Below are 13,726 nucleotides of genomic sequence, written 5' to 3' on the forward strand. Positions count from 1 at the left end.
ATCTTCTGTAAAATAGAGAGACTGGGTTTTATAACCTTTAAAAACCATTTTAGTTTTAAATTTTGGATTCTATCATAGAACCATCAGGCCACTACTACAAAATTTATACTTACTTAAAGGCATATTTTAAATAGGGAATTTTTCTGAAGATCCAGAATTAATGTGGATAATCTGTTCCAAATAGGAAAATTATAATGCCAAATGGAGGCAGAAGATGCTATAAAATATTTCAAGGACATAATCATAGAGATAGAACATAGTCATTCTTTGATAATTGTCAACTTTTTAACAAAAATACTCAATGGTGCAAATATTCTATAAGTTCCTCTGAAAAATATTCACAGGACAAAAAAAGGCCTAAAATTATATCATTTGTAAAAAGGAAACAGCACTCATACAAGAAAGCCCTCATGAGTATCTAATCATGACTAGAAAGACACAGTGTTGCGTGATCACCAGATGACCTGGGAAGCTTAGTTAAAACAGTAATGCATAAATCAAGGTAAAAACAGGTTTGCAATAAGACTAAGTAAACAGATGGCACACCAATTGAAAAAAAGAATATATGTTGTGGTATTTATATGCAACATGTTCATCTATCAAAAAAAACCCCAATAAATATTCACAAGAGGTACTAGAACTCATAATACAATAGTTTTGCATGTAAGAAATTTCAACATGAAAAAATTCAACTATTTATACTTGCAATTAGTTGAAATTAACAACCAAGTTAACATTTATATTAATATTTAACACATGAAATATAGTTATAAACCTAATAAAGAATGACAGTAATTGTGAGTCACCTAGGAAACAAGATATTGTCACCGGCAATGGCAAATAAAGAATAAGCAAAAATTCTCTTTGCATCATAACAATAAGAACACTGCTCAACAGTGTCAAATCCATGTTTTCAGAACTCTGAATATAATCAAACATTTGTAACATTGTGGGAAATGTTAGTGGCTGAAGATTGGTAAGAACATATTCTGTGGTATGATAGCTTTCCTTGTAACCATCCTTCACCTCTCCATTGCTTAACAGTTATTTCATAAATGTCTTCAATCAGAGAGAAATCCAGTAGCCAATGGGAAGAGGAAAATGAGATTTGGGCTCTTTTAAAGTCAAATCCTTGTGGTGATGGGGAAACAGTCGGGCCATGTGCCACACCGAGAACATGAAATCAGTTGGCTCATCATGCCTAAGCCACCATAGGCAAAGACTAAAATTCAGTAGATCTATAGTAGGCTGACTTTCAACGTGATAATTCTATCTGGCTGGCAAATGATGTTACACCAATGGTCCTTGGGAAAAAATGCTTCCACATCTCTACTAGATGATTGTCATTATCTGATTTATCTAGCAGTGCCCTAGAAAAACCTCACTAACAAGGCTAGAATAGAGTTCACCCAAGGGAAACAGTCTTTTCCTGGAGAATGTTGTTGAAAACGATCAGTGGCAAGTGCTTGACGTTGTAATTGCACATGCAGCAATAACAGTTGAGGAAAGCAATGCACTAAAAAACTTGAAAGAGGAAGCAATGCAATGACAATTACACAGAGGGCTTTCTAACTCTCTGATACGTGCACATTTACCATCAACCATACATTAAATTTAAAAAGTGCTTTATACCCTCTTTATTTTTGCATGTAATATAATGTTATGAGCCCAGGGTTTTTTTTTTAAGAAAAGACCTGCATTTCATTTGAAATGAAATACATCTCATTTCTCTTAATGTACAAGGCATCCTCAAAACGTTAATAGAAAACACACATTAGAGGAAAGCTAGTTTGTTTTAGATGACCATCCTTCATTCTCTGAGAATTTGATTGGATATTTAACAAATGTGATTGATTCACTAATAATCAATGCTGTTTAAAAAAATGCTACACCAAAATGAATGCAGTGTAGAAATCCTCACTTTTAATGGGAAACTAGCCTTCTGTTCATAAATAGGCTCAAACATATTTCCCAAAAGCTTTAAATCACCCGGTTCTGTAATTTTTGATCAAAAATTTCAATTTTAGTTTGTTGGCACAGTAGCCTTAATGACTTCTATATGTTTACTACAAGTCCCCTTCACTGTAGACCAACACACACACTGACATGAGCCTATAACTAGAATAAAATGCTTCCAACATGAACACACACACACTGAGTGATACTAATGACCCAAGGTGTATCTAATCGCTCTGACCAAGTCAGATTACTCCACTGTGAGTAATCTACACAAACGAGACTTCCGTGTAAAGCATTCAGGCAAAGGCAAGTATGACTGCAAGAGAAAGTGTAATTGGTGGCACATTCTTCTCAAAAGTTCTGCTACTTAGATATAAGACTCAAAGAAAAAGCTCATTCGCGTAGAACATAGCTTTCTGGGTGGAAAAATAGAGAATCAAGTCAAAACTTGACATCCTGATCTGCGCGGGATCCCATTCAATCTGCCTGTGTTCGAGGCACTGTGTGCTCCACAGCAGGGACAGCCTACCTGGCACAGTGGGCAGCACTTCCCATCCAGCTCTCGCTAATCTGTTGCACAATGACCTCTTCTGCACAAAACCACCCCGTGTGTGGACCAAACTGTGTAGAACCGTGTCTTAATTTTTTTTATTTTTTTAAAGGAGCAAAAGGAAAAAAATGATTTATAACAAGCCCGTTGGAACATTCTGTACCTATCCCTTTTCTGATTAGAGAGGTGGCATGGAGCCTGGCTCATTAGGCAGAAGTAATGATCCAGTCTGCATGCCGTCTCTACTTAGAGAAAAGATACGATAGATATAACTGTACTCATAAATGGACACCATAACATAAAAAAATTATTTTATAATATCCTTTCCTCCTATAGCTCTCTGATACTCACAATATTAAGTAAAAGTTATAACAAAAGCAAAATTCAAAATAAGCCCTAATTGTATGTCTTTAAGAGTGAAATTTTATTATTTCCTCAGTTTAAAAATAATCACCTGCAATCCATACCTCCCTTTGAAGAATTAGTGCAGTTCAGTACAATGGCAACAGGTCAATCCCCAAGGTATAACAAACCCATTTATGGACCTCCTGAATACTCTGAGCAACATTTGATGCGGTAAAACAAATTTACAAGTACTAAAGGGGATTAAATACTATAAAAGGCTCATGAAATTTAATCTGTTTTTTAAAAATTCTGCATGCATAGTATTTTATAAAATCTTCAATATACCAATTATTAAAATCAAGTTTCTAAATATAAAGTTGCATCAAATTATTGCTTTTTCATGTGAATTTAACTTGATCTAAGACCATAGATAATTGTGACAGGGCCTTTCATAAGCATATTCTCTTTTAATATTTACAACAATAGTAAAGTTATTTTCTACTATTTCAAGCAGAAAACAGGTATTCAAACAGGTAAGAATAGTTTCATATGTATTTTGGAAAATCAGTATGTTCTGAACCGATTATTTTGTTGTTTTTTAACAACCCTAAAGATTACATATTAAAATTCCATTTAACAGATTGGAAAGCAAAGACTTCAAGGTAGTAAAGATCAAGAGAATGCAAATGGATTGAATCCAAGGACAGGCTTATTTGGCACAGGAGCCTGGAAATGTAACCATGGCATTTTGCATGTATTTGAAATAATATCAATATCCAGCTTCCTTCTTTAAACCAGACATGAGTAGTAAGTGTTGTAGTGCAGCATGCTATGCCATGCTGGGGACACCCGCACCCCATGTTAGAATACCAGTTAGAATCCCATCTGGCCTGCACTTTCTACCCAGCTTCCTGCTAATGTGTCTGGAAAGCAGCAGGCAATGACCAATGCACTTGGATTTTTTTCTACCCATGTGGGAAACGCAAATTGAAAGTTCTATCTCCTGGTTTTAAAACAGGCTAGTCCTGGTTATTCTGGGCTTTTGGAAAGTAACCAGTAGATGGAAGATATTTTATTCTTCCCTCTTCTCCCCGCAACAAAGGGGATTCAAATAAATAGAATAAATTTCTGGAAAACAATCTAAAAAGAAACAATACATGCTTCTAATTAATTCAGGTCAGCGAAAAATAGCAAAACTGAAATTGGGCATTTTTAAAATTAATAACAAAAACACAAATAAATGCCTTTTTCCATAGTGAAACCATAACATGTCAATTTAGATATTTAAGGTGAATATCTGAAAAGAGCTGATTGTATTATGTAACTATTAAAATTAATTATGAATTTGTCAAGGTCATTGGAATTATGTAATTATCAGAGTAATGATGGCTTTAGTAAGGTTAGTATGAAAATCTGTTCTTACATAATAGCTAAAAATTAGAAGATATCTTGAAGAACAATACAAAGTTGAACCAACAGGCCAAAAATAAAAGAAAATTATATACAAAATTTCTAATCCTGGTGAAGACAGGGAGCAACAGGAAGTTTTATTCAATTTTGGTATCAATGTAAACTGGCATCTACTTTGGAAAATAATCTGGTAGTTTTCACATAATTATGCATATTTATCATAAAATGAGTAACAGTGTTTATTGGTATTTACCAAAAAAATTGAAAATATACTCAAATAAAAACCTGCATGCTGGGATATTCAAGGTGACTGAACAGGGAGAGGTACACACTGACTTTGAACAAGGGAAGGTTAAAAAAAAAGAAAAGAAAAAATAGGGGAGGAACTGAGTTCTTGTGAAGCTGGACAGAGCTTGGAAAGGCAGGTGGTTAAGCAGCTTGCAAGGCATCATCAATGACTTCCATAGCGGGCAGCTAGGGAGTGGTGTAGATGCCACCTCTCAGAGCAAGGTAAGAGGTTGCAGCAGCCTGTGTGCCATTCATGATCGCCTCTGAGGAAGAGCTCCATGGCCCCATTGACTTCAATGCTGGCCTAAAGAGCTGGCGGGGGTGAGGGGGACAAGGCGCCCTCCAAATTCTGTGAAGACATACTGCTTCACTCCCTTCCCCCACCAAGGAAAAAAGTAGGAGGATCCAGTAGTGTCATCTTCCCAGAATAATGCAAGTGAAGGCTGCTATGGTCCTTATGCCACGGGTAGATACTGTCTGAGGGAGACAGTCGCAGCTTCCACCAACTTTGAGTCTTGCCTAAAGAGTTGGGAAAGTGTAAAGTGCCCATAAATGCCACAGAGAAAGGGTACATTGCTACTCTCCATTGCCACACTCATCTCAGGATTCAGTTTGCCTGCTCAAACCACAAACTGACCCCTGTTGGAAAGGCAGGTGGCTCCGTGGACAGCATGACCATTCCCTCCCCCTTCTGACAACAGACGTGATTTGCCATGGTTGTCACTGGAACTCTTGCTCCACAGAGCTCCTTGGCCTTCCCCAGCGCCCAGCTCTGGGTATGGTAAAGGCACAGGCACTGCAGGAAGCCACAAAGGCACATTTCCAAGAAGAAAGCCTGCAGAAGACGTAACCACAAGTGGGTTCCCCAAAAGTATGAAACCAAGTAGCAAAACACAAACAACTTGAACATGGATTATAAAAGAACATGATAGTACTTAGTTGCGAAGATTTAGAGACCTATGAAATGCCTGAAAAGGAATTAGAAAGAATGACCATAAAATTACTCAAAACTACAAAGAGCAAGTTCATGAGTGAAAAACGTCTGTATACAATGCGAACAAGAAATTCTGTTGGGACATGGAGATAATAAAGAAGAATCAAGCTGAAATAGTAGATATAAAGAATTCAATACGTTGAAAAACTATAGTGGTAATAGATCCGGTGAGGAGGAAAGAATGTGTAAGTTAGAAGACAAATCCTTGCAAATATCTCAAACGAAAAAGATAGACTATCCAAAAAGTATGCAAATTCTCTGGGATGTACTCAAACAACTAGATTACATATCTTAGGAGTTCCTAAAGGAAAGAAAGAAAAGGATGACCTAGAAGGCATAATCAGTGAAGTAGCAGCAAAAAGTTTTCCCGATTTGAAGAGGATCTCAGCACCCAAGCACAGGAAGTGCACAGGTTCTGAAATAGATGTATTTCATTAAACACCTGCAGCACGACACATTATACTCAAATTTCAAGAAGTAAAGCATAAGGACAAGCTACTAAAATGTGCAAGAGAGAAATGCCAGATTACCTTTAAAGGAACACCCATTAGCGATCTCATTAGAAATTCTACAGGTAAGGGGAGAATGGAGAAATACAGTCCAAGTCATAAAAGAAAAAACTTCTCATTCCAGAATACTGAACCCAGTGAAGCTCACACTTATAAATGAAGGTGTAATAAAAGCTTCAAAAAACAAATTCTTCAAAGAATTTATCACCAGCCAGCCAGCCTTAAAAATGATACTTAAGGATGTGCTCGCAATACACAGAATCAGAAAAGGATAATTAGCATCATGAAAGAATTTGAATGCATACAATTTCCTATTCAAAGTACAAATATTAGGAATACTTATCAAAATTAAATGAATAACTCACTACTTGTCAACAATACCCTTGAGTGCAAATAGAATAAGTTATGCAATTAGAAGATACAGAGTGGCTGTATGGTTTAAAAAACAAGACTCGTCTATGTGCTGCCTATAAGAAACACACCTCACCAGCAAAGATATGCAAAGGCAGAAAGTGAAAGGATGGAAAAAGACATCCCATGAAAAGAAAAGAAACAACACAAGCCAGAATAGCAAATGTGAGACAAAAACAGAGATAAATGTCAAATTTATTTAAATTCCCAAATTTTGAAACTATGCCTAAGTCTTCAAAAATTCATGGAAAATTGTGTATTATGAAGTAATCATGTGACTCTTAAAAAATTATGCCAATAAAATATTTTCTAAGTCTATTTTGCGTGAATTTTTCAAGTGCCTTCATATTTATTTTTAGGATAAATAATTTCAGCTTTGAGAATCACTACATGAAATTGTATCTCTTTCTATTGATACTAAAGATCCAGAAGAGAATAAAATGTTAAGTTGCATCTCTGTAAATGGAAAGACAAAAATGTTTTTTATTTCAGAGTATTGTTTAGATTTTCTTGTGAGAATAAAAATTTTTCACTTTAAATATATGCATTTTTAAAGTACTATTATTTCAATATGATCCTAATTTTAAGTTTTGCTATTTTCAGTATGTAGTCTGTGTTACCTTCCTAAATAACATGACTCATTTTTTAGCATGGGAAGATATGAGCAACACAGATCCAGCTTATTACATGTCTACATTATTTCTCAGTTCCTAATATCCTACAGTCCTACTTTAATATTATCCTACTTTAAAATCTAAACCAAAAAGGAGAGTGCTTTAATACAGGTTTTTACATTATCACTCTTCCCTTAAAATTTACCAGAGAAATTTTTAACTTTATAGCTTTCCTGGTAAAGCAAACTGAATAGTCAACCCCAAAACTACCAATTGCAACCTTATTTGGAAAAAGTGTTTTTATAGGTACAATCCTTAAAATGAGATCTACCTCTGAAACAGGATGGATCCCAAATTCAACGACAAAGTGCCATTACAAGACATAGGGGATTCCCTTATCCCCTCCCCAATTCCCTCCCCCTCACCTAGTTCCCCTATATAATTTCCATAGTACAGTTCCCCATACATAGTCATATGTCCATCACTGCAGGCATGGACAATGGCAGAGTCCAGCTTCCTATTGTTAAGATATAGTAAACAGTTTTACATGGAATCCTTCTTTGTGTGGAAACAGAGATGCATACTGCATTGTATCCTCACATCTGGATATGATAGTCTCCATTACACAGTTACTGTACATCTTCTTAAATAGTGTGTGGGGGGGCTCGGCAGTGTGGCCTGGTGGCTAAGGTCCTCGCCTTGATCCCATATGGCTGCTGGTTCTAATCCCGGCGGCTCCACTTCCTCTCTATCTCTCCTCCTCTCAGTGTATCTGACTTTATAATAAAAATAAAATAAATCTTTAAAAAAAAACAAAAAAAAATAGTGAGGGGGGAGGGAATTGGGGAGGGGATAATGGAAATCCCAGGGAAAATGGAACTATATCATAAAATGATAATAATAAAAAGAAGTTTAAAAAAGACATGGGGAAATTATTATCATATAGAAGAGGCAATCATTCACAGACAGAGGCAATGGTTGCAGCTTTGGGGCTGCAGGTCAAGCAATACTAACTACTGCGATCAGTGACTGGAAACAGAGAGGCACGGACTGGTGCTTTCATGCACGGCCTCCATAAGGAAGCAACCTACATGAACCCTTGGCTTCAGACTGCTAAACTCCAAAACTGAGAAGAGATACATTTTGCATTACATTGCTACCAGGTTGGTGGCACTTTTTTTGCGGAAGTCCTGGGAAATAAACAAGAGAAATTTAACTGAATAAGATAAATTGCCTTCTGTATTTAGCATCTCACCATTGAAACTCTGTCCGATTTGTACCGTACCAGCAGCAAAATCTATAATCGAACCACTTAGAGTTCTTGCATCAAAAGCGGTATTATCTTCTTCCAATCCATTGATAAAGAAGCTAATTTTTGTGTGATGCACCTAAAAAAAAAATAACCACTATTATTATAAGTACATACAATTTTATACAACTACCTCTCAATAATCTTTGTCAAGTTACTTTCCAACATTTACGATTTCTCCAGCTTGAAATATCAAAAATAATTTCTTTCAGTAGCTCAATGTTCTGTTTATAGAGCTAAATAAAAGCCAACATATTTACATGCACTCACAGTTATGCATAATTGCTTGTCTACATGATTGTCATGCCTCCATTAAGTTTTTTGGGGTAAGTTAAATACTAACTAAATTTGCAAGATCTATGTAGAAAAGTAAAGCAGAAATTCATGCAATTGGGAGAAATGTTCAAAAACAGATAAAAAATGTATTTGAATGCAATTAAATTTAAATAACAGAAAACTAGCCCTTATAAATATTTACTTAAGTGTTGGTTCCTAGCTGGCAATATTTACATACATTTTTGCAATTTAGACAACCACGTTAATTTGTAGTTAAAGAATAATTGCCCATATGTAAAATTAGCAAACTTTTATTGCAAATGGCCAAAGAATATGTTTTTCATTAAAAGTCAAGTGATTTGGTTTTGAGAGTTAAATGACCCCCAAAATAGTTGCGTGACTTACAATTCAAAACACCCAAAAAAAACAACAAACAAGTTAGCAAGGCAGCGTTTCAATGAAATTTTATTTACAAAAAAACAAAAAAGGTGGGGAGCAGATTTGATGCAAAAGTTGAAATCTGAGAACCTGTGGTTTATACCACAAAGTTATGGAATTTTTCATTGGTATGACTTAATTTTAAAATAGACAATCCAAACTTATACAAAATAATTAATGGATATTTGCATTTTTATAATTACATGCATTTTTTACTATCTAACCATCTGTTTTGACATCACTATAGTTTTACAAGTAGCCTTTCTGTTCAAGTGTTTTTAACTTCATGCAAAATGAATCACTGGTATTTTAATTATTAAAAGAGCTAAAAAGGGCAAACAAAAAGCTTTAGAGAAGCAATTGAGAGAAAGGAAGGAAAATGAGATTTAGCAGATTACAATTTGAAATTTGAATGATACTAGAAACATCAAATCGTTCCATTCAAAATGGTTTTCTGTTCTGGATTTTGAGTAACAGTCAGTGATATATTAATCATGGTTCATCAAAAGCGAAGAATGTTTCACTGTTACAGGATTCTAATACCTCCAAAGACCAAAGTAAGTTGACAAAGTATATATATGAGAATTTTGCAGTGAGTTTAAAACTTGTCTAACAATAAACCAAATTTTGAAAAAAAAAAACTCTCTTTTCTGTGTAAAAGGACTTACAATAACTCATGTACTTATTGAATTTTGAATGCAATCAATGAAATATCTTTTTCATGGAGTAGCTTTGAGAAGTGATGCTTGAGTCATTAGCATGCATACTGTATAACGTACTTTTGGATCTTTGCCTTCGGACTTGTCTCTCCAGAACCAATCTAGTCTCAGACTTCTTTAAATAATCATATGAATTGCTACTTTAAGATCCTTTCAGTTAAAAAATAAAAACTGTAAGCAACCTGGAACTTAACATCTTTACTTTGACAGTATTGATTTCTCAGAGTTACCTAACACAGCTTTCCTCTATTCTAACCCATCTGCTTTCATTTATATCATGTTCTTTCTTATGTCCATTGACCCGGGGCTGCAGGTGACTTCATCTTAAAAAAAAGCTGTAATAGACCTAATCATGTGCCAACTCCTCATGGGCCTGGATCTATTCCTCTATTCTGGGTAGCAAAGCTGCATTTTTTTTTGCATCCCATTTTTTACAGCCTGTTACTGTCATTTGATGTTTGACTGTTATCATTATAAAAGATACAGGCTTTTCTACTTTGTTATTTGTAGCATCATCTCATGTTTTACAACATCTTTGCGCAACATGCAGGCACATGAAATATAACTAGTGAAAAGTTCTCGGTGGTATTAATGCATAAAAAAGAATGTGGTTCCATCTCTACTGTCTTTACCCAGCCAAAAGCTGATGAACAGCCAATTTTCCTTTATCACATTAGCACAGCCATGAGGGAAACACATTTGTTCTAGTCAGCTACACTAAAGATACTATTACCAATCTAACATATACATGTTTTATATCAGCAGTATTCTCAGAGCATGAGAGAGCCAACAATATATTAACACTAGCATGACAGTTTATTTAAGAAAAGAAAATTGTCTCTGTAGAGGGACAGAAGTTAGAAATGTATAGCTAAAGCTCAGTGTCACTGGTCTAATAAAGGTAATAATTCTTGGGTTTTCTTTATAGCAGGTAACACTCCTGTGACAGCTCTGTCATATCATTCAAATAAAAATGTTGTCTTTTACAAGTTTAAGTGTACCTTTATTTTGAGTCAGATAGAAACATGTTTTTTTATTTTCTGCGTTCACTGTATTATATCTGTGGCCAGGAGATCGGGACCTTCTATTATATATTTTTTTTCTTTTTAATATCAATTCATTGTGTATCTGCTTAAGAGAAGAACTCAGTGTCACTTGCGGTGAATTCCAGAAGATGTTTTCACTTTTTTTGCCACTTAAAACATGATTAATGAAGATCCCAAGCCACTCGCTGCTTCTGTCCCCTCCTTTACCAACCATCTTTCTATAAATAAGATTAAATCTGCTTTGGTTTTTTGGCACTATGTTTTATGATCCAAGATTCTCTATACTACTTTACAATTCTGATCTTTGGTCCCATCCCACTGAAGCTGTGAAGGCTAAGGTGGCTTTATGCAATAGCTCATTCTGATGATCCCCTTGCCAGTTATGTAGGGAACTAGGAAAATATAGGATAGAATTTCTGACTTGTGAAAAGAAAGGCTTCTGCTAAAGTAAACACCACTTATCTCATGCTTTAACACTGTGAGGATTAGAGTAACCAGTGGGTCATTGTTTAGTTCCAGTGAATTTTCGCATCTTGGAGGCTCTTCCACTTCTGCTGGCCACCAATAGCCAAAAGCAATTGCTGACTTAGAATGGAGAACAGACAGACAGACTACCCAAATTATCTTTCTTGTTAAACAATTGGTTTTCCTATTATCTGTATCCTTTTAATTTAAACCTAATTCAAGAAAGCATCAGTGCAGTACCCACAGGGTCCTCTATGAATGATACCAAGAAAAGCATGATTCTTTCTTTCAAACAGCTTGTATCTATAACAAAGTAATTTTAATAAAGTAGGTAGTATTTGAATCAGTGCAAGTGAGGACAGTTATTTTAAATCTATTCATTCTTCATTCAGTCAATAAAATGCTGTCTTTTTCAAAGACTAGCCTTGAGACATTTCGTTTAGATTCATTACTATGTGCCCTGTATAACAAATGTTTTGGCTGTCTGAGGGCCTTGCACCACAGAACTAGACTGAACACCTAAGAATGTCTTATTAGTGTGATGGACCTTATTTTAAAGTAAAATTATTGTAAACATTCTGATCATCACATTTCAATAGACATAATATGAAATGATTTGTTAACATATTTTAAACTCAAATTCAGCCTCAAAACACGATGAGGGATGATACAGGCTTATCAAATCATATTTTATTGCTATGGAATTTAAACATAAAACAGCTCTGATAGGAATCAGAAAATTTCATGGAGTAGAGAAATCTCGGACTTTGAGAAATAGCAATTTCCTTGACAAATATGTAAGTGAAAGAAAGATTGCATAAAAAGTCCGCTATTCAATCTGTAATTTCTAAACATAAGACATTTTATTCTGAAAATACAAAGCTTATTTTTAAAATACCAGAAAACATCTGAGAACACACCATCGCCCCTTAGCCCACGTTACCCGAATTGATCACTACCCTAAACTTGATGTCTTCCAAACTTTCCCTCTCTAATCTCAACCAATCTTATTTATAGCAATCACCATCAGTGACACTCTGGTCTTCATGTCACGACAATTTAGTGAAGGCATTTCCATATGGGCATGTCCCTAAAATTTTAGTTTTTTACTAAAGCATATTTCTCAAGTCCTTTATCCTCCCATAATGCTTTGCCAAACACTTCAATATTCTAAAAGTAGTTACCACTTACTGGAAAAATAGTATGTCAAGCATTTCTTTTCAGAGACACAGCAATTGAATTTATTGTGGTAATTAATAACATTGAACATGAATTGAAGTCAGAAAATACAGAAGCCACTCTAAGCTTTCATTTTTTCCAATAGCAACTTCTAATTCACCTTTAACTCTCCCTTCACTGGCAAGGAAACAACAAATCATGGTATTCAGAACATTGCGAATTTCTCACTCTCCTAGGCTAACATGGAGAATTTGTATAAACAAGCATAGTTTGGGGGCCTGATTCCCCCCCACAACATTATTAAGGCCTGAATTATTATTCACAATCCCTTTATCAAAACTTTCGTACCCAGTACCTCAGAAAGTGACAGCATTTGAAATCTTACAATGCAGAAGACAACATCACTCAGGTGAGTCCAAGTCCAGTATGACTTGTGCGTTTGACAAATTATTACAAGGTACACACAGAGAGACCACGGAAATTGCATGGCACACAGGGCCATCTGCTAGCCAAGGAGACAGAATGTAAGGAACAAGCCTGTGGACAACTTCTTCTTAAACTTCCTGTTTCCAACAATCGTAAGAAAAGCATATTTCTATTTTTAAGCTACCCCCATCCATGGTACTTTGTAATAACAGCTCTGACAAAAAGAATCACCATGCCTGTGACACTCTGTCTCTGTACCCCAAACAAAGCAAACTAACTACACAAATGAGTGAGCATATTCATCTGACTCAACTCACCAAAAATAAGTATATAGTCAAAATATATAAATGGGTGTATTAATAACTAAATGTGTGTCAGAGAACAACTTAGGAAATATTAGCAAACCCAGGAGCCAAGGAGGGCATTTCCAGTATCATTTCAGTATTACTCTGCAGTGGTTGGTGGCAGGTTGCTCCATGCCTGAAGATGGAGGTATGGCAAATTTCTTACTGTTGGCACAGGTACAATCCTATGCATTCAGCACTGAGAATTGGAAATTAAAATAACTGGGTTTGTAACACACCCACTCAGTATCTATGACTTTGGCCAATTAGTCTGAGTCTCAATTGTCTGATTTTTTATGTTAAGTTGATCAGTGATTCATAAACACAAGATACTACTGACAGGATGTGTATAAAGTATAAATTGCAGTGCTGACTGAAGAGTTGCTGTTCTGGATGTTGTTCATACTGTATTTATTATAGAGCCTGGCGGAGTCACATATTGGA

The 13,726-nt window shown here is 35.4% G+C and overlaps 1 protein-coding gene across 1 annotated transcript in view; it reads right to left on the bottom strand.

The window, feature by feature from the left end:
• USH2A (usherin) overlaps nt 1-13,726 on the bottom strand; it is a 641,433-nt gene that overhangs the window by 588,500 nt on the left and 39,207 nt on the right. Inside the window, exon 3 of the mRNA XM_004578639.2 lies at nt 8,336-8,468. Coding sequence (XP_004578696.2) covers nt 8,336-8,468 — 133 coding nt within the window. The remainder of the gene's footprint in view (nt 1-8,335; nt 8,469-13,726) is intronic.

This window comes from Ochotona princeps, chromosome 10 (genome assembly GCF_030435755.1).
Source record: "Ochotona princeps isolate mOchPri1 chromosome 10, mOchPri1.hap1, whole genome shotgun sequence".
In the NCBI taxonomy this organism is placed as follows: Eukaryota; Metazoa; Chordata; class Mammalia; order Lagomorpha; family Ochotonidae; genus Ochotona; species Ochotona princeps.